The following is a 21,320-nucleotide window of genomic DNA, read 5'->3' as shown; positions in this document are numbered from 1 at the left end:
TATCATTCAAATGAAAATGTATTAAATTGAACACTGATGAAGTTGGTCTGAACAAAGAATTTACCTAATTAGAATATGTTGAACAGGAACAGATTATTAGTGTTTTGAAAACAACACATTCGGATGACAGATGAATATTTAATATTTATGAAGAAACATGAACTGACTTGAGGTGGTGTTTGTAGGCTGTATGCTCGCTATGTGACTTCCACCTAAATACTAAGAAAGTAACTGAGCATTGAGCGTCTCCATTAGTTACAGTTGCTATGCTTGTCAACATTTGAATCGTAGACTATTTATATATACTATTTATATAGTGCTTTTAAACACAGACATTCAACTTTCATGAAAAAGAAACTAGCCCATTTTGAAAGTGATGGCAGAAACACTTTGTAAAAATGTTGGGACAGGAGCAAAAATAAATCCTGGAAAAGTAAGTGGAAAATGAAACCGTAGCAGAAGCGTTTTGCAAATAATAAGATTAACTGGCAGCAAGTCAGTAACATGTTCGGGTATAAAAACATAAGCTTAGAGAGGCAGTGCTTCAGAGTAGTTCACCAATCTACAAAAAAGTAACTCTACAAAGTGCGGACAGTTTTCCTCATCTGAACATTGCCAAGACTTTAAATACCTCATCATGTATAGGGATGGGTATCGAAAACCGGTTCTTGTTGAGAACCGGTTCCCACTGTTTCAATTCCTTGGAATCGTTTGCCATTTTTGCAAACGATTCCCTTATCGATTCCAGTCGCCCCGAATGACGTCACCACGTTGCGGAGCGTCATTTACCTGGCAGGAAACATGGCGCCTAAGCGGCTCAAACGCTCAAAAGTTTGATTATACTTTATGAGAACCGATGACAACAGGGCAACTTGCAAAGTAGATATTTCATTTAAGGGAGGAAACACTACGAATATGCAAAAGCATTTGCTCACAAAACACGCGATGACACGCGTTTTTAATTCCGCTCCGGACTCGTGACTCTCAACCCAGCAGCAGCGCTAACGTTTGCACGTCCTCTCCCGTTAATGCGGCAGGTAAATAATCAACTAACAGTGCATATTATGTTAGCGCAATCTGCCTTATTACAAGACCTGCCATTACTGTACATGTAGGTGACCATGATGAGAGAGACAGACTGAGTCTGGCTGGCGCTCGCTGGTAGTTCTCGCTGCAGTCTACCGGTAGCGTCTCCTTTCAGGCCAGGATAGACGAATGTCACCGAGCAGTGTCTAAGTTTGTGGTCAAAGGCTTGCACCCATTTGCCACAGCAGATGCCCCCGATTTTTGGTAAGTGAATGTGTTTAATTGTGGGCAGGGACATTACTGGATATTCTTGTGTAATTGCCACAGAACAATTTATGTTATACTTTGTTATTGCTACAGAAGAATGTTGCAGCTTTAAGGCAGGGATGACTCCTGGAGTTGCTTTCTCACTGCATATGCTTTATTTCACAATCAGATCGATTCGATAACAAAAACATACAGCAGCTCCTCTCCTACTCCTAGCCCTTCGCTGCGGTGGAAAAAAGAACGACTTCAATCCCCTTCAAGGAACATACGTACAAAATAGTTTTCCTGATACACCAATGGGGCGTTCAATGCCATCTTGTAAATATGAGTACTCTGGCAGAGTAACAGTTCAAATGAAAAATACACCAGAACAAACAAGCAAACAAAAAAAGAAGTGTGGGGTACCTTTGAACCAATGAACAAAGTATAACAATTTATACTTTTTAACATAACCCGACCCCGTCAATATGTGATATGTCTCACAAGAATATTTATTTTATTATTTTACATTTACAATTTTTTTTCCTGGGGACCCTGTGACACCCCATTGAAGAGCCGTAGGCTGGATCTCTCAAGATCTCACTGTTGGGTTTGTAAGGCCATGTTACTCCTAAATTTCTATCTTGTTCAAAGAGAAGATATAAAACAAAGCTCTGAGCTAATCGACCTTAGTGTTCTCCTTTTTAAAAAAAAAAAAAAAAGAATCGATAAGAGAATCGATAGAGAATCGAATCGTTAAACAGAATCGAAAATGGAATCGGAATCGTTAAAATCTTATCAATACCCATCCCTAATCATGTATAGTGCAAAATATCAAAAGATTCAGAGAATCTGAAGAAATCTCTCTGCAGAAGGGAGAAGGCTGAAAATCAGTACTGGATGCCTGTGAGCATCGTGCCCTCAGGCGGCACCGCATTAAAGAACAGGCATGAATGTGGCATAGAAATAACATTTTCACAAATCATTTTCTGGTAACACAGGTCAGTGTGCCATCCATAAATGCAAGTCTCCTTCATTCAAATATAAACCATATATGAATTAAAAAAAAAAAAGCCACCATCTTCTCATCTAAAAGGGTCTGAAGCAAAGTGGAAAACTGTTCTGTGGGGACAATGAATTGAAACTCTATATATAATTTGAAAAACACTGACCCTGTAACCTCTAAAGAGCAGAGAGACCATTCGCCTTGCTATCAGACAGTTCCAAAGCCTACAGCTCTGATGGATACCAATTGGTATCCAGTGATGTATTAGTGCCTATGGAATTGGCAGCTTGCACATCTGGAAAGGCATCAACAATGGTGAAAGATATATACAGGTCAGATAAATATCCACTCCCATTCAGATGTCTTTTTTAGGGAAGGTCTTGCATATTTCAGCAAAAAGGCACAATACATCTATTACAACAGCATGGCTTCACAGTAGAAGAGTCTGGGTGCTGAATTGGCCTGCCTGCAGTCCAGACCAGTGGCGGCTGGCCCATAGGGGGCGCTCGGGCTCCACCCCCCCAAATGTGGAGGAGTAAAAATATATATTTTTAAAAAATTCATCAATGATAGTTTTACTATGTGTGTGCCCATATACAGCCAGGCGTATTTTAACATTTTCACCAGCTGACTCATTAAAGTTCAACCAACAAACGGTGTTTTTCTTCTTCTGGGGCGCTCGTCAAAGCGCCCTTGATATGCAGCGAAATAGCCTATCATTAAATGGTTGCCAGGGGAAAATAATAAATATTTGACCTATCAGCGTCGCTGAATTAAATGGTTTGGGGGCGCTTAAAATTGCGCCCCTGCAGAAAACGCGCGAAGATTTGCTGTTCTAGAATTTTACCTCAGTCAGTAGCCTAAGTGAGCTATAAGGTCAGAGAGAGACGATGGCAGCGGTATTGTTAACGGTTGAGGCACAGCCTCCCCCAAATTCGGTTAGATCGCTTCTAACCTACCCTTTTGCCAGAAGGACAATGGCAGAAAAACTGCAAGTTAAAGAGTTGGGACCTGACAAGCCCGAAATTCAACTAACCCAGGCAACGAAGGAGAAGTCAAAAGCATACAACAGGACTTTTTGTCGGAGTTGGTTCCAGCGCAAGTCGTGGCTGACAGGCTGTGGAACAGCTAATGCACTTTTTTGTTTCCCGTGCATACTGTTCAAAAGTGACAAGTGTGATTTGACGTGGACACAATCTGGACAAACCGACTTAAAGCACCTCTCCGAACGAATCAAGAAACATGAAAGCTCACGAGTTCATATGGACAACAGTGTAAAGCTAGCTGTGCTAGGGAAAACTAGCATAGCGGCGCAGCTAGATGATGGACATCGGATTGCTTTAAGAAGGCACAACGAAGAGGTAGATAAAAACCGTCATATTTTATCTAAAATCATCGATTGTATTAAGTTTTGTGGTGCTTTTGAGCTAGCAATGCGGGGACATGATGAAAGTGATTCCTCAGACAATCCAGGGATTTTTAGAGGTTTAGTCGACTTGATGGCATCAATTGATCACGACTTGAGGCCATATTTACTCTCTTTCTCCATCCCTCTCTCTTTCTCTCTTTAGCCCACCCCCCCAATCAGTTTACAGTTGTTGTTTTCAATAGTTATTTTTCATTCATTCAAAAAAAAAAAAAAAAAAAATCTGTTCATGTTCATTTTTACAAATCTATACAAATGGCCAGAATATGGTTGTTCATTTTTACAAATCTATACAAATGGCCAGAATATGGTTGTTCATTTTAAATTTAAATTAAAATTGTGTTGTTTGATGTACTCATTAAATGGGTCATTTTAGTCGATATCATAAAAATTGCCCCCCCTGAGATTTTTTTCAGGAGCCGCCACTGGTCCAGACCTTCTGGGAACTGAAAAGATTTGGAGTATCATAAAATGAAAAATGCGGCAAAGAAGACCCTGGACTGCTGAGCAGCTAAAATCCAACATCAGACAAGACAGTGAGATAACATTACTCTCCCCAAATTCCAATAATTGTTGTCCTCAGTTCGCAGAATTGACAGGGAAGTAAATAAAAGTTTTTTGAAACATGCTGCTGCCATCAAATTCAAAATGAGTTAATATTTTTTTAATTGTGATTTTCTTTCCCTCTTTAAACATTTGATATGTTTCTATGTTATATTTAGAATAAATACAAATTCAAATTTTATTTTATTTGTCACGTACACAGTCATACACAGTACGATATGTAGTGAAATGCTTGGACAACTGCTCGTGACCTAAAGAAAACAAAAAAGGAAAAGGCTATGAATAAGATAGGAAATAAATATGAAAAATTAAAAAGGGTAAATTTAACTAGGAAGGAATAAAATATAAATTAAGGTTAAAAATGAAATAACTGTACAACACAAATTAGAATGAAGGGTAAATTTAACTGGGAAGAATAAGATAAAGATAAATATATAAATTAAAGTTGAAAATAAAATAACTGTACAACAAAATACACAATACACAATATAGAACTATATAAGAATGTATGAAGAAATCTAAATATAAATAAATATATACACAATAACAGCAGCTGTACAAGTATTAACCGGAAATGAAGAATATAGTGACCAGTGTTGTGCAAAAAAAAAAAAAATCACCAAGTCACTTCGCCAGTTTAGGAATGAAATGAGGTAGGACCTTCAAACTGATACCACAGGTGTATCTATTAAAAATCTCGGACGAGTTTGAATCTCATTGACCTTGATGTCACAGTATCAGAGGTGAGAGTAAGTTTTCTGAAACTCTTGTGAAAGTGATAAGGTGACAAAAGATGTTGAAATTGTTACCACAGGTGTGTCTACTGGTGCTCTATAAGCCACCTGTAACCACATATTAAAACAGTACCTTATTCTATGCAAGTAAGCAGTATACTTTAGAATGTTTTCTGCCAGCAATGAATGACTTAATATCCGTCATCATAACTGTTTATTTCACTTGCTTACACCACCCTTCAACTTCTTTTTAAGCCAAAGCACACTCTCTGAGAAAGACCTACTTTGTACTTACAGGCCTTCCAAGAAAGGAAGGCCTGTAAGTACACAGTCTGCAAATGCAGAGAAGTAGAATCACAATGGCTCATTAAATGCAAGATCACTGCAGCTTGATGTTATCGTTTCCACTTATGCAACCCTGGTACATATCTGTTGTAGAATCGAGACCTCCTGTTGTCATTATGTGTAGGCTAGCATTACTCCTCTACACAGGTTGTTCAGTCTTGTCCAAAAATTTTAAGGTGTATTGCTGATGAGTTTTTTTGTTTTTTCATCTGACCACAGGACACATCTCAGTTGAGGATGTCATCAATACAAACCTGTTTCCTGTCCATCCCTGCCCTGCTCTTCCTAGTCCTTCCAATAGATCCCACTTTAGCTGAAGTGGTCACATCAGTATCAATCTGTAAACAATTTCTTCTTGAGGAAACTCCCCCTCAGGTCCCTGGTGTCTTGGAAAGTGGAAATATCCTGAACCAGAACCAGTACAAGCCTATATGCCAGACTTATAAGAACAAGAGAAGGTTTTTAACTCTCTATGACATCAAGAACAAGATTCCAGTATTTTCTGCATACAAGTACATTGGAGACGTAGAAATAAAGCGACCCCGCAGTCATTGGCAGATAGAGCCACAGGTAGGTCTCACAGACTGTAAATCAAACTTTTATTTATATCTTACAATGTGCTACTGTACAGGGTGGGCCATTTATATGGATACACCATAATAACATGGGAATGGTTGGTGATATTAAAGTCCTGTTTGTGGCACATTAGTATATGTGAGGGGGCAAACTCCTCAAGATGGGTGGTGACCATGGTGGCCATTTAGAAGTCGGCCATCTTGGATACAACTTCTGTTTTTTCAATAATAATAATAATAATGGATACTTTATTGATCCCCATGGGGAAATTACTTGTTTTTCTCTGCATTTGACCCATTCACTCAGTGAAGCAGTGGGCAGCCCACTAAGCAGGCGCCCGGGGAGCAGTGTGTAGGGACGGTACCTTGCTCAGGGGTACCTCAGGGTAGCCGTTAAGTGGATTCGAACCGCCGACCTTCCGATCATGGGGCGACCACTTTACCTACTGAGCTATCCCTGCCCCATAGGAATAGGAAATGTCACAAGAAAAACAATGGTGTGCTTGGTTTCAACGTAACTTTATTCTTTCATGAGTTATTTACAAGTTTCTGACCACTTATAAAATGTGTTCAATGTGCTGCCCATTGTGTTGGATTGTCAATGCAACCCTCTTCTCCCACTCTTCACACACTGATAGCCATCCAGTATCCGTAGTTTCAGGTGCTGCACATCTCGTATCTTCACACCATAGACAATTGCCTGTAGATGAACCCAAAGATAAAAGTCTAAGGGGGTCAGATCGGGAGACCTTGGGGGCCATTCAACTGGCCCACAATGACCAATCCACTTTCCAGGAAACTGTTCATCTAGGAATGCTCGGACCTGGCACCCATAATGTGGTGGTGCACCATCTTGCTGGAAAAACTCAGGGAACGTGCCAGCTTCAGTGCATAAAGAGGGAAACACATCATCATGTAGCAATTTCAAATATCCAGTGGCCTTGAGGTTTCCATTGATGAAGAATGGACCCACTATCATTGTATCCCATATACCACACCAAACCATCACTTTTGTTGGTCCAACAGTCTTGGAGGGATCCATCCAATGTGGGTTAGTGTCAGACTAATAGCCGTGGTTTTGTTTGTTAACTTCACCGTTCACATAAAAGTTTGCCTCATCACTGAACAAAATCTTCTGCGTGAACTGAGGGTCCTGTTCCAATTTTTGTTTTGCCCATTCTGCAAATTATGTGCGCCAATCTGGGTCATCCTCGTTGAGATGCTGCAGTAGCTGGAGTTTGAAAGGGTGCCATTTGTGAGTAGCTAATATCCGCTGAAGGGATGTTCGACTAATGCCACTCTCCAGTGACATGCGGCGAGTGCTACGCTGTGGGCTCTTGCTGAATGACGCTAGAACAGCCACTGATGTTTCTTCATTAGTGACAGTTTTCTTGCGTCCACATTTTGGCAAATCCAACACTGAACCAGTTTCACGAAACTTAGCAAGCAGTTTGCTAACTGTAGCATGGGAGATGGGTGGTCTTGCAGGGTGTCTTGCCTTGAAATCTGCTGCAATGACCCGGTTACTGCGTTCACCAGATATCAACACAATTTCGATCCGCTCCTCACGGACATGTCAATGGCTGTGAACAAAGAGAAACTTGTAAATAACTCATGAAATAATAAAGTTACGTTGAAACCAAGCACACCGTTGTTTTTCTTGTGACGTTACCAATAAGTTTGATGTGTCACATGGCCCTCTTCCTATTGAAAAAACAAAAGTTGTATCCAAGATGGCCGACTTCTAAATGTCCACCATGGTCACCACCCATCTTGAGGAGTTTGCCCCCTCACATATACTAATGTGCCACAAACAGGACTTTAATATCACCAACCATTCCCATTTTATTACGGTGTATCCATATAAATGGCCCACCCTGTATATTCATAACTAACTGTAAGCCTCTTTGCAGCTTGAGAATGAAAATGACAGCAATAACATGAGGAGAAAAGACAAAGAGAAGATCTACAATCACCAGGCTGTAGACACTGATTTCAAATCCAATGGAACATATGACAAAGGTCACATATTTCCAAGCTCTCATGCATTCACTAAAGATGACAAAATGGCTACTTTCACCCTGACCAACATTGTTCCACAAGCAAGAACTTTCAACCAGGGAAGCTGGAACAAAATGGAGAGGTGCATCAAATGTGTTATGGACAAATACTGCAAAAATAGCAGTGGTGTCACTGAAGTTTTTGTGGTAACTGGAGCACAACCCAGCTCTAACAACATCCTCAACAACAAGATTAACATTCCCTCCATGCTCTGGTCGGCATTCTGCTGCTACAGCTCCAACATGGACATGTGGATCGCTAGCGCACACTGGGGCGAAAATGTTCCAGATGAATCTAAACACAAATATCTACAGACCAAGACTCTGTCAGAACTGCACAACAAACTGAGGACAGCAGACTCTGAGTTTAACATGTTTCCTGGAACACAGTGTCCTCTACACAAGACTGTCTCACAGTTTTACCCAGATATCAAAAACTGCTTCTGCCCCTCATCCATATCAACCACTTCTGCCCCTAGCAATTTAACAACTCCCACTCCACCTTCTGGTTCAACCACATTACAACTGACCCCCACGCTTCAAATTCTACTCCTAACACATCTGTTTCTCTACTTTTAACACCTTCTATTAGCTCTATGTCAGATTGGTGACCTGACCTGGGTGTTCCCCACCTCTCGCCCTATGGTAGCTGGGATAGGCTCCAGTGCAACCATTGACCCTATTTAACATAAGAAGAAGAGAATGGATGGATAGATGGATGAATTCCCATGATGCACTTCATCGTGTTTCTTCTTCAGTCACCATTTTCACTTGCTATGGGATTATTCACCTCTCTCCCTTCACCCCCACTGCAGATGCCTCCATGCTGCTACATCGTCAAAAACCGGCTCTCCCATTTGAACATCTGCCTTGCTTACTATGATCTGGCTCTCCAGTTACTACATCTACTCCTCTTACTATGATGGGCTTTTATCTACAACATCATTCAACATCAGAATTTTAACTCAATATCTGACCTTGTGATTGTGACATTTGAAACATCAGGCTCAGTTTTCTCTCTGAACTTTGCCCCTAGAGGGACTAATACTGTGCAGACCAAGGATAGATAGAGCTGATTACAATAAACAATGCAAATATTTTCATTAATCTCTAGAACTGATTTCGGGAAACTTGAGATTCAGTATCTTGCCCAATGAAGAATGACAATAGCAATGCAAACAGAACTAGTAAATATGAACAATTAGTGATAAATTCAGACAGATTTATCAAGGTAACACAAGAACATTCACTGCCTGGACTAGCATATGGATGCTATGCACCACGGGGAATGCAAAGATACAGTTAGAAACAACTCCCCTCAACAAAAATGCACAGGTCTTGCAATAAACTGATAGCAACAAAGGTTGCGACAGCTAATAAACGTATTAATACTCTCAGCTGCTTCATAAACGCACAGAAGGAAATGCCCACTGCATGGTAAGCCTCACAATGACTAGTTAAATTGGTTACCCTTCTCGCTACAGCAGCCAGTCATGAGATGGTGATTAGGTTTTTCACCACAAGGTGTCACTGCTATTTAAAAATTATTCTGTGAAAAGTGATCATTGTTTTTCCAGCTAACTTCATTATTGGCCCATTTATTCACCTGATTCTTCCTGCTCTTGTTCAAACTTGTACAATGTTTTAAATCTGCACCACTGATTCATCCTCTTTAAAGACAGCTTGCTGTCTTTAACAGTCTCATTATTTACTTGACTTGTTTATATGCGGATTTCTCCAAAACATGTGTTGATCACAGTTATTGACAGAATGGTATGATAAGTATTGTTTTGACTTGTGCAGGACTCGTATGTGTCACTTTTTCACAGAACATCATCTTCAAGATCTGGCGATAAACCAAATTGGCCAGCAGGTGTCACACAAAGCACCGTGTGGATCTTTTCTTTGGTGTTAGATCAATAAAACCAACTGTCAAGAAAAATATAATTGCTTTTTCCTAATTATGATTACATTCACAGATTTTCATTTTTATATGTATTTATATTCTCTATGTTTTATACAAGTAGTTTTTGCCAGGCCTGCAGCGCCTGTTTTGATCTATTTGATCAAAACTATTTGATTATTGTGTGCATGCAGTTTGTTTCAGTTTCAGTTGCTTCTCTTTTTTTCCCTTATTTTAATCTTTTGTCTTTTACTTTTTTGTCTTTTACTTATTATTGTAGGTGGTTATTTGTTTTAGTTTTCTCTTTGATCATTGTCTCTAGGATTCTAAAAATGTGATATTTGAGTTTAACAAATTTATTACATGAAATTCCAGTCATGTCAACGCAAATGCTTCACTGACTATTCACAGAACAACACAACAATTTACGGTATATGTCACATGTCATATAATTTTATGTAAAGGTAAAGGTAACAGTGGTCGCCATGGTAATCAGAGTAAGCTGGGCGAGTGGCTCCAGCAGATGCCAGGACCAAGATCCAAGATCTCTGTCCAGAGGAGCGCAGTCCTAGGAACAGCAAAGGTACTCCACTGTTAGAGGACCCGACCTTAAAGGATAAAGACCATATTTTAAGTATTTCATTAATCATTTTCCTATTTGATTTATTTTCCCTTTAATTCAACTGGACATCACTTTAAATACTTCTAAATTTGAAATGTCCTATTAAAGAATCTCTGATAACAATGAATTAAAATTCCAGTTTTAGTGGCATTCGAAGGATGTCTCGCTGTTCTCACCTCACTGTACCCTCACCTGCTAAAACTTTATACAAGCTGCTATGAAATTAAACAACCTAGAAGATAACATAAAATAGCATGTGTTTTCTGACATAACTGAAATCTAATCTTTACGAAAAATCGGATAGTGTTACACACATAACTATGTGTTATCTGAAAATGCACAGGTGTGCACTTATGCAGAAACATTTCAGAGACACACCCAATGAGATAAAGAACAAAAAGGTTTGCAAAACAAAAAGTATCACCTGATGCAGAGTTAAGACGACCCAGCTCCAATAATAGATCATATTTAAGCAAAGCAGCAGCTTGTTGTGCATTTAAATATTATCAGCTGTGTTATAACCATTGTGACAAAATGGTAAATTGAGAGCTAATTTACCTTTGCCACATCAATAGCAATCATGAAAGTGGGGTTTTGTTATGGGAATTTTGGCATTACAGTTTTTCTGGTTTAAGATTTTTCATTGAGGTTATTTGTTGTTAACAATGAAAACTGTAATTAACAACTGCCAACTGTTAACACTAGATTGCTTTTAGAGTCAGCTGTGTACTGCTTGGTACAGAGACACCAGTTCCAATATTCTATTCTATTCTATTTTGGGGCCATGAAAGGCTTTAAAAGTATAATCCTAAAATCAGTTCTTAAACAAATGGGCAGTTGGTGCAGAGTCATTAAAACCGGTGTAATATCCCCACATTTCTTGGGCAATTACAGCGACTGAGAATAAAAGGATCATTAATCATATGAGTGTCAGCAAAACTCACAGTATTAGGCTAATAATAATAATAATAATAAAAAATAAAAATAATAATTTTAGTTATAGTTTTTGTAACATTTTAAAACACGTAAAACTCTTCTGAATCTGGATTTAAAAAACACAAAATAAATGTACTGTATGGATCCCAACAGGGGATCAAATAATTATTTAATAATAATAATTGTGGTTTGTAGTCTAAAGTGCTTTGGGTGATCGGTGATGCTAGAAAAGCTCAAGTTAAAAATTTGTTTGCTGTTTTTAACCCTGTTTGGTTTGGTGGTTTTGGTTTCCGGCAGATTGAAATGGTTGCCTGTATTTCATATGGAAAATGGCAGCTGAAGACTTGCTTGCAGCTTGCACAATTTCATAGTGATTGGTGGTTGCCAGAGGGTTACTGGTCTCTGGACCTGTCCGACTGGCTCATTTGCACAGTGAATGCTAGTTGTGCTCTTTACTCATCTATGAGTTTGATGGCATCTGCAGCAAAAAGAATTCATGTGATATAATCAGCTACATAATGCCAACTGTTGGAGACTAAAGCAGTCCCTTTCCCTTTTCTGAGCTGGTATCTAAAAAATGTTATCTAATTCTAATCAGTCTCACTTGGTTGGCAGTTTTAAATGATCTGCCTTTCAAAGAAATGTCCCAAAAACCTGTTTCAGCAGGAATTGTATCTCTTTAAGTATGCCAGGCTCTTTAAAAGGCAGGAACCTATAGTGTTTGCTACTCTGTTTTCAGAGCTGAGCTGTTGCTTTCCAAACCTGCGATCGTTGTGATCCCTCCAGTAACTGGCATGATGGCAAACAGTGAGTATAAATGGCCTGTATTTATATAGCGCTTTACTAGTCCCTAAGGACCCCAAAGCGCTTTACATATCCAGTCATCCACCCATTCACGCACACATTCACACACTGGTGATGGCAAGCTACATTGTAGCCACAGCCACCCTGGGGCGCACTGACAGAGGCGAGGCTGCCCGACACTGGCGCCACCGGGCCCTCTGACCACCACCAGTAGGGAACGGGTGAAGTGTCTTGCCCAAGGACACAACGACCGAGACTGTCCAAGCCGGGGCTCGAACCGGCAACCTTCCGATTACAAGGCGAACGCCCAACTCTTGAGCCACGATCACCCCATACATTTTATTTTTTTAATTATAAATATATATAAATGACCTGACAACTAGAAAAAGGTTGAACAAGAATCATTTGTCTGAAATTACAAAAAAAAAAAAAAAATTAAAAGAAATTAAAAATTTGAAAATTCTGGTTCAAATTTTTGACAATATATATAAAGGACCTCATGAGAGCCGTACAACAGTGAGTCTCTACAGCCATCTGTAAAACATGGTGAACGCTCTGACCTGATTCAGGGCTGCACTTTAGCCAGTGATGTTGGAGATCTTGCTAAAATTGATTGGAATTATGAGTTATGCTCAATCAGATTTTGATCCACCATGCAATATCTGTCTGTAAATTTCTGGAAAAGTTCCTTTTTTAGAATGACGATGATCCCTAACACACTACCAATGTAGTGTGTTGACAAGGAACAGAATAGAAGGCAGCCGACATTCAAAAAAGATGTTTGAATGACTGAAGAGAGCAGGCAGTTTTGAAGAATAAAGTTGGTCACACCAGCTACAACTTAGAGTTGTACAAACTCTGTTTTTGCCTTATATCCTATATTTCCATGTGCTTGTACACAATTTAATAAATTGCTACATTTATTTACCATTTTCCTAGTAAAATATTAAAAAAACAAAACAAGAGGTGGGTAGAGACTTTCACACTGTACTGTAATAATAGTCCAGCAACAGATAATAAATCCATTGCTGATATGTTTATTAACACCTGTTTATCTTCAGGACATCAATGTGTGGTGTCGAGTAACTTTGCACTTTTTTCAGATATTTTTCAGTTCTATTTCATTACATTCAGTTTGATTTATATATTTTATTTATTTGCACAGGGTAAAAATATTTCCACACAAATGCTTGTAAATAAGGCCCAATTATTCCAATCACATTACCGTACACTTCAATGCACATATTTCCCTTCTTCCTAGCTAAACATAAAGAAATCACAGGTAGCTCAATGCTTTCACACAGTACTACTGTTATTAGTCCACCAAGAGAAAAAAGATACATTGATAAGAAAAATTAAATTGAAGCCTTTTGTGCTTGGCTTTCATCATCATTTTCACTTTTTCAGAGAGTTTTCCCGACAGTTAAAGTTTGCAGTCAGACATGAATCCAGATGAGTTTGATATTCTGTGAATGAATACCAGACGACAAACAACCATATCACCAAACCAGCCGTACACCAACTAGTTCGACTTAAACAAATAAACTTTATTTTCAGTTATTATCAAACTGTCAGTGTGATGAGTTTATACAAATCAATTGAATTGAATTTTATTAAATTTTATTTCCATATTGCCAAATCACATTGATACTCATCTCAAGGCACTTTATTCTTTGCACACTTTATATTGAAAGGTAAAAAGCCTAAAAAAACACTGAGAGGAAAAACACCCCAATAAGCAGACAACCCCCTATGAGCAAGCACTAGTTGACAGTAGGAAGAAGAACTCCCTTTTAACAGAAAGTAGTAAGTAGGTCAGATCCTGTAATTACAAAAAAAAGGGATATAAAGGGAAACAAAATGCTATCACTTAGGGAAAGCACAGGGGACGTATCGACCAGTAAATCAACAGCTTTACACTGAGCTCTGTCTTCACCACAACAGACCGGTGCGACATCTGCATCACTGCAGCTGTGACCATGAAGCATTTGTCAACTGAAACATATTCCATGATCTCTTGTCTTATCTTGTCTCTCATTTCACCCCTTTCTTTGCTTCACCTGGAAATAAACGTGTTGCTATACAGAGAAATTGCTGTGGGGCAGTATACAGATTCAACAAGGCTGTTGGTTCCAAACAATTCAAATTTACTGACCTACGCACGGTGCTGAGAGCAAAATAGGTTTGTACACATTTCATAAATCTGACAGTATTTTTATATGGTGGCATATTTTTATTTTTTGCACAGGGTAAGAACGTTCCCACACAAATGTTAGTAAATGAGGCCCAATTTTTCCTAACACACCAGTGCTGTGCACAGACGTTTAAAGGGGCGGGTGTTCAAAGTTAAAAAGTGGCACAGAGAACCAGGCTGAATATGAAAGACCCACATTCATCAAGAATCTAATATGGAATTACATTATGCTATATCGCTGTCATTAGGTGGGGACAATGCAAAGCAAATGTAGCCTATGTGTTACCTGATGGGTACAATGTTGCTGCTGCTCCTGCTGCTGATAGTGCTGGAGGGCAGGGCTGTGCTGATCTGAGACTGTAGACATTAAAAAGTCCACAGGAGAAATGGTAGCTGATTAAACAAGTGTTATGAGATAATAATAAAATGCAAAGATTGGTGACAGTGCTTGGAACCATAAGGCAACAGATTTAAAAAACTGTGGGAAATGAACTGAAACTGGAATATTACTAGGGAAAAACAAATGGGTGGTCATGGTAGGGTAACAATGTAGCAAAAAAAATCTATACACATAAAACATGCACACATACACACGTGTGCATACAGTGACATTTTGGTGTCACTTTGATGGACAGAGCTACAGAGCCATGACACCCTTATCCAGTTAGCTAGCGGCTAATGACCACCACTACTTGTGCAGTTAATAAAAGTACGGCTAATGTTTTGTTGCACTGTTGCACACACAGTGTGCTCATTTGTTTCAATTCGTCAGTTGCCACAAGAAAACTTAACAACGTGTACACAAAAAATGTGCATACTCTTTGCGAGCTCGTTCCCGGCTCGTAACCAGCGCCCTCTGCCATCAAGGGTGAGCATTGGTTTATGGTCATCATGTGACTGATGCAAGCCAGATCCTTTTATTTAGTAAAATGTAAATGTTACTGTTGATGGGTACAGGCAGGGGAAGGTGCTCAAATCCCTGCTTCCCTTTTGATGCCTTATATCATCTATTTCATCGATTTGTACGTTTTCACACAATTCAATGCACATATTTCCCTTTTTCCTAGCTAAACATAAAGAAACTACAGGTAGCTCAATGCTTTTACACAGTACTACTGTATTATTAGTCCACCAAGAGAAAAAAATATATACATTGATAAAAAATAAAAAATGATTAAAGGCTTTTGTGCTTGTAAAATGGTCTGTATTTGTATAGCGCTTTACTTGGTCCTAAGGACCCCAAAGCGCTTTACACTATACACAATCATTCACACACTGGTGATGGCAAGCTACAGTGTAGCCACAGCACTATCAGAGGCAAGGCTGCCGGACACTGGTGCCACCGGGCCCTCTGGTGGCGCTGGTGGTGCCTACTCTGACCACCACCAGTAGGCAACGAGTGAAGTGTCTTGCCCAAGGACACAACGACCGAGACTGTCGGAGCCGGGGCTCGAACCGACAACCTTCCGATTACAAGACGAACGCCCAACTCTTGAGCCACGATCGCCCCATCAATTGGCTTTCATCAGCAGGTGTTTATCTGGAGGGCATCAGGCTTAAAGCCATAGGCGTGGTGTGTGGTACATTTTCACTTTTTCAGAGATTTTTCCTGATAGTTAAAATATGCAGTCAGAAATGAATCCAGATGAGTTTGATACTCTAAGAATGAATACCAGATGACAAACAACCATATCACCAAACCAGCTCAGCTACTTCTACTTAAACAGATAAACTTCAATTTTAATTACTGTCCAACTGTCAATGAAATGAATTAAAATTTAATAAAATTCAGTTCAACTGAATTTTATTAAATTTAATTCAGTTCTGTTTGTATTTATTTCTATATTGCCAAATCATAACAACTGTCATCTTAAGGTCAAACCACCAGTAGCACCAGGATCAGGGAGGGACAGCTATGTGCTCCGACCAGTTGGTGGTGACGGGAGAAATGAAAGTTCACCGGGGTTGATTTAAAAGTGGAATTTAGTAATTTGTGAATATTGATTGCTAATTGTTGATTCTCTAAAAAAAAAAAAAAAAAATCATCTTGTTCTCACAGATGTTTGAAAATAGTTGAAAATTATTAACTATTTTATATTTTTTCACAGTTTTCAAAAGCCCACAATATGTGAAAGTGGCACTAACAGGAAGTAAATAACAACTTAAAAAAAGGTCATTGCAGAGGAATTTATGATCAAAACTGAGATATTTTTGAGATAATTTGAATATTTTTGAATCCTAGAAGAGTTAAAAACAGTAAGATAAGAAACCTGTGACTCAAATGTCATCACTACCATTTCTGAATTATAACTTCCTGTAAAACTTCAAGCTTGCCAGTTAACAAAGGCTTTTCATGTCATACTTATAGTTGCTTTTGTGGCTCTCTAAGATAATTACATTTGTACTCATGTTGTGTTTTTTGTTGCAGGAATTAACAAGGTGAATTTTCACTGCGTGACTAACAACACTGCTCATCGCACCATTGAAATTACAAGAAAGCAGCTGATTGTTAGGCGTGGCCAGCCCTTCCTGCTGACCCTGGAAATGGTGCAGCCTTTCAGTGTCAGACAGTGTCCGTCAGCTCATCCAGATGCTGAGATGCAGCTTCGAAAACAGTCCAATCAGTGCAGTCAAAACAGTCCTACAGTTCCTGCTTTGCTGCGTTAGTCCACTTCTTCACAGTTTTTAATACAGGCTTGGCATGTTTGAGTTGTTGCCTTTAAACTGCAATAAGATGGACCAGGCAGTGATCAGAATATCCCAAGGCTGCCTGGGGGACAGAGCGAAATCTGCCGGGCTTACAACTTCATCGGGTGGACCGTGAAGCGGAGCTCTCAGGGAAAACAAAGGGTGGTGGAGTCTGCTTCTACATCAACGAAGGTTGGTGTACTGATGTCGCAGTGTTACAGAAATACTGCTGCTCAAACCTGGAAACTTTTTTCATCAACTGCAAACCATTTTATTCACTGCAGGAGTTTTGTTCCTTCATGCTGGTTGGAGTTTGCATCCCTCCTCAGGCCAATGCAAACAACGCACTGGCTGACCAGATTACCACCCTTGAAAGAAAATTCCTGGATTCCTTCACAATTGTCCTTGGGGATTCTAACAGAGCAAATCTAAACCATGAACTTTCTAAATATAGACAGCATATAGACTGCCCCACCAGGTACAACATTATATTGGAGCACTGTTACCCAGATACTGTCTTAAAGTAGTGACTCTAAGACAGTATCTGGGATTCGCTGGGAAGAGAGCGGAGAGCGGAGATTCAGGAGGTGAATGGAGGGGAGTGTTGTGCGGAATCTCGGCTGATGTTACACCCCTGAAAACAGGGGGAAAGAATCACAAGAGTGATTATGACTTGCGTCTCTCGTGCAGTCGTTTATTGCAGTGAAAATGAACAGAAATGTTTCACATTCTGTACTGCTAAATGTCACATGATGGAAGACAAACACTAAATAATAAACCAAAATACTAAAGTGCTTACTATATATGCCAGAACATGTTTCCTCAAAAATAGTTCACAATAGCGGCGGTTTTAGCTCCTGCCGTTATCTTAATTTCCATTATAAAGTACAAAACTGAGGCTCAAAACCGCCATGTATATGTGCACAAAACTGTAATATATGCTTCTAAAGCTTACAAAACAATGAAGGGTTACCTCTTAGATACCTTAACAGTGTACAAATTGAAAATATGTCAACCTTTAAGCACTTTTACCTGAAAACACGGGGAAAAGAATCACGAGAGTTATTATGACTTGCGTCTCTCATGCAGTGAGGAGAATGCTACAAAAGCCCCCTAGTGGAGATTAGAGACACTACAAATCGATCCCAGAAAAGGCTTACTAGCCGATCAGTGATGTATAGATTGCAGTTCTCTTAAGTAACATGAAAGCCATTAATATAACATGAAAAATAACCTCTTAACCATTTTCTTACCATATTTACATTATTTGTCCTTATATGAACTGATATGAATTAGTATTAACTGAACAGTTTTATATGCAGTAGTCCTTCAACCTGTCACACTGATGTACAGGGTGGGCCATTTATATGGATACACCGTGGGAATGGTTGGTGATATTAAAGTCCTGTTTGTGGCACATTAGTATATGTGAGGGGACAAACTCCTCAAGATGGGTGGTGACCATGGTGGCCAATTAGATGTCGGCCATCTTGGATACAACTTTTGTTTTTTTTCAATAGGAAGAGGGTCATGTGACACATCAAATTTATTGGTAATGTCACAAGAAAAACACTGGTGTGCTTGGTTTCAACATAACTTTCAATGTAACTTCAACACCAGGAGACCAAGGCGATAAATGGCCAGGACATTAAACTGAGGCTCAAGCTGAGCAGTAAGGATCACACCAATAAGGTGTTGTCTGTCCGTGTCAACGCTCAGGCCATGAGGTACAACGGCAATCCAGCGGACAACATCCTGAACAAAGTGCAGCACGTGACACTTCTGTCTGGACAAGGTCTGCAGTTCTTATCTTACAATTTTGGTCAGCATTGTAATTTATTTGAAAAGAAAAAAAAGAAATGATATAGATTTCTATGATTTGAGGCTGCTACTTCAAACTCCACCCCAAGTCTCAGAAATGAAAGAAATTAGAAAGAAACAAGAAATTAAAGTTTCCTGATGATACCATGAATCTCTGGATCAGTTCTCACATTCCTGCCTCTCACTGTATGTCCTACAGATGTGGCCATACCTATCCAGATCCCCTTTGCAGATTACAGTAAATATATGGTGAACTACGACAGCATAAAGGTTTCAGCAGTGGCCAGTGACAGTGATGAATACTACCAGACTGAGACCAACATCACCCTAGAGCAACCAGTCATCTCCATGAAGGTCATTAAAATCCAAATTTTGTGTGTAATATAAGGAAGTGCGTGATTTTATTACACAGGAAGTGAAAGCAGATTCAAACTAATGTCATTACTTGGTAACAAAGTATGTGTTCATGGTATACGGTAGACTGGCTGTGTGGCATGGCCTTACAACGATAACTGCTGATTGGTTATTTGACAGTCAAAAAAGCGTCACCTGAACTCAGTTGATGAACAGGTTCTATGAGATTCTGAAAATTCTGGACTTTGTTCTATAATTTGCTGCACATTAATGCTGTACTATATCTGTGCTTCTTTTAGGTTTTGTATCCAGTCCATGTGAACCATGAAATGACATTGGAGGTGGAATTTAAAAACCCGCTCAATGAGAGGCTGAGGAACTGCTCCCTGACAGTCATTGGATGTGGCCTTTTTAAATCAGACTATATACAAAGGTCAGTACTGAGACTTAACATACAATCTAACTCATTACAATCACAGGGTATAAGGAACAATGTGATTGTCTGGAGTTAATGATAATATTTCCCATCTTCAACCAGATGCTTTTTGTGAAACAGTAATTTGCTTTTTATGTGAGAGTTACAAAAACAAATATTGATTCTAGTCAGATTTCATTTCATCATCTCAGCGGTTCAATAATACTGGTTAAAAAAAACTCTTTATTTTCCTTGTACTCTGCCAGTTCACTCATTTTCATTTGGTTTAATATTGATGTTAATGCAGTAACCTCATTATGTAAAATATCTTTAAAACAACACTTTTAAACCATAAACTATTGATGCTTGTGTAAAGATGAAACAAATTCATGGAAATTTTCTTGTAACTTTAACTTATTTAATTCAAGCCATCGTTTGTCTGCCACGTGTCTGATATGTTGCCACAGAAAAAGAATTAAAAATCTTCAAAAAGGAAATAACGAGAGAAATAATCCATTAACTACTCATTTTTGTATACGTAGCCTTTTGTTTTGATTAAAGTTGTGTTTTTTCAAAGAATTGAAGTGGCCACAAAAGACTTTCAGATTTTGATTCATGCTGCATATTTTAGTGCTCCAAACAAATCTAAATTTTCTTTTTTTTCTCCAGTCTTCAAAAGAAAAGAAACATTTCTAACTTACAGTGCTATGTTGTTGGTAGTGCCACCAAGTGTTGTTCACCAATAAATAGTTCCAGCTCACAATTCCATTTTGCATAAAGATAAAAATAAAAAGAAACAGTATGCTAATCCTAATTACTGCTTACAGACTGCTTTTGTAAAGAGTTTAGCTAAAGCTAGGCAACCGTTTTCCTTTATTCCCCCCCCCAAGCTAAGTTGGCTTAACTAGCCTAGGTTCTCATCCAAACAGGGCTTGAAGTAAAATAAAAAATAATAATGTTTTTCTATTTACAGTGACCTGGGTGAGGTAGGTAGGTAGTTTATTGCCAACATTTGGCAATAAACCCCTTTCTGATTCTGATTCTAATGTCCATTCTTATATTTCAGTACATAACTGAAACCGATTTAGTCGGGGAGGGTAAGAACTGAAAATATGAAATAAACACACGTAAGCTAAGACTCTAAAAAAAATAGCATTTGTTCGGTTTTTCATTTCGCCATTTGTTGATTCACTTGAAGAGCAAGTAACGTAATATGGGTCAAGTGATCAGTTTGATATCAATCTTTTGTGATACACCGTCATATTTACATTATTTGTACAGTACGAATGATTTTCTTTGGTACCTGCTCAAACTTAAGCTCTCCTTAGTATGGCTGGCTCCGTTTCCCCAACAGCGCACTCACAGGCAGCAGCTGCCCCGCCCCCTCGCTCAGTCGCTTAGTGCCTGAGCTCGGATCATACCAATATCAGGGGGGATTCACGCACAGTCGCAAATTCCCACAGTGTGCACTATGTGCTACGAATATTGTGTGTACTTTTTGTTTTATACAGTTGTCAGCCAAGCATCTAACTATGAAAAAAATTACACTCCAAAAGACCCCGGGCTTCTGACAAAACAACCCGGGCTTAAGCCCAGTAAGC

The 21,320-nt window shown here is 39.1% G+C and overlaps 2 protein-coding genes across 4 annotated transcripts; both read left to right on the top strand.

Moving 5' to 3' along the window:
* The first annotated feature begins 650 nt into the window (after positions 1 to 650).
* LOC101487748 (endonuclease domain-containing 1 protein) lies at positions 651 to 10,611 on the top strand. 3 transcript variants are annotated; one of them, XM_076880818.1, is made up of 4 exons: positions 651 to 1,037; positions 1,116 to 4,240; positions 5,567 to 5,917; positions 7,836 to 10,611. In XM_076880818.1, the coding sequence occupies exons 3-4, from the start codon at positions 5,585 to 5,587 to the stop codon at positions 8,559 to 8,561; spliced, it is 1,059 nt and encodes a 352-aa protein (XP_076736933.1). In that variant the 5' UTR covers positions 651 to 1,037; positions 1,116 to 4,240; positions 5,567 to 5,584; the 3' UTR covers positions 8,562 to 10,611. The 3 variants fall into 3 exon arrangements, with proteins under 3 accessions (XP_076736933.1, XP_076736932.1, XP_024655339.2); XM_076880817.1 differs by lacking the exon at positions 1,116 to 4,240; XM_024799571.2 differs by having other exon boundaries at positions 651 to 1,290.
* An 8,088-nt stretch (positions 10,612 to 18,699) lies between these two features.
* Positions 18,700 to 20,717, top strand: LOC143416687 (protein-glutamine gamma-glutamyltransferase 5-like). Its single transcript, XM_076882153.1, has 4 exons — positions 18,700 to 18,924; positions 19,150 to 19,304; positions 19,604 to 19,737; positions 20,693 to 20,717. The coding sequence occupies exons 1-4, from the start codon at positions 18,852 to 18,854 to the stop codon at positions 20,715 to 20,717; spliced, it is 387 nt and encodes a 128-aa protein (XP_076738268.1). The 5' UTR covers positions 18,700 to 18,851.
* The last annotated feature ends 603 nt before the right edge of the window (positions 20,718 to 21,320 follow it).

The sequence above is a fragment of the Maylandia zebra genome, linkage group LG3 (genome assembly GCF_041146795.1).
Source record: "Maylandia zebra isolate NMK-2024a linkage group LG3, Mzebra_GT3a, whole genome shotgun sequence".
Taxonomy (NCBI): domain Eukaryota; kingdom Metazoa; phylum Chordata; class Actinopteri; order Cichliformes; family Cichlidae; genus Maylandia; species Maylandia zebra.
The sequence above is the reverse complement of the archived record's forward strand: the minus strand, read 5'-3'. Positions and strand labels throughout refer to the sequence as shown.

Coding starts and splice junctions, on each gene's coding strand:
- LOC101487748 (XM_076880817.1), top strand. Junction 5,918..7,835: donor ATTGGCAGATAGAGCCACAG/GTAGGTCTCACA, acceptor GCCTCTTTGCAG/CTTGAGAATGAAAATGACAG.
- LOC143416687 (XM_076882153.1), top strand. CDS start 18,852: ATGAGGTACAACGGCAATCCAGCGGACAACATCCTGAACAAAGTGCAG. Junction 18,925..19,149: donor GACACTTCTGTCTGGACAAG/GTCTGCAGTTCT, acceptor TATGTCCTACAG/ATGTGGCCATACCTATCCAG. Junction 19,738..20,692: donor AAATCAGACTATATACAAAG/GTCAGTACTGAG, acceptor TTCTATTTACAG/TGACCTGGGTGAGGTAGGTA.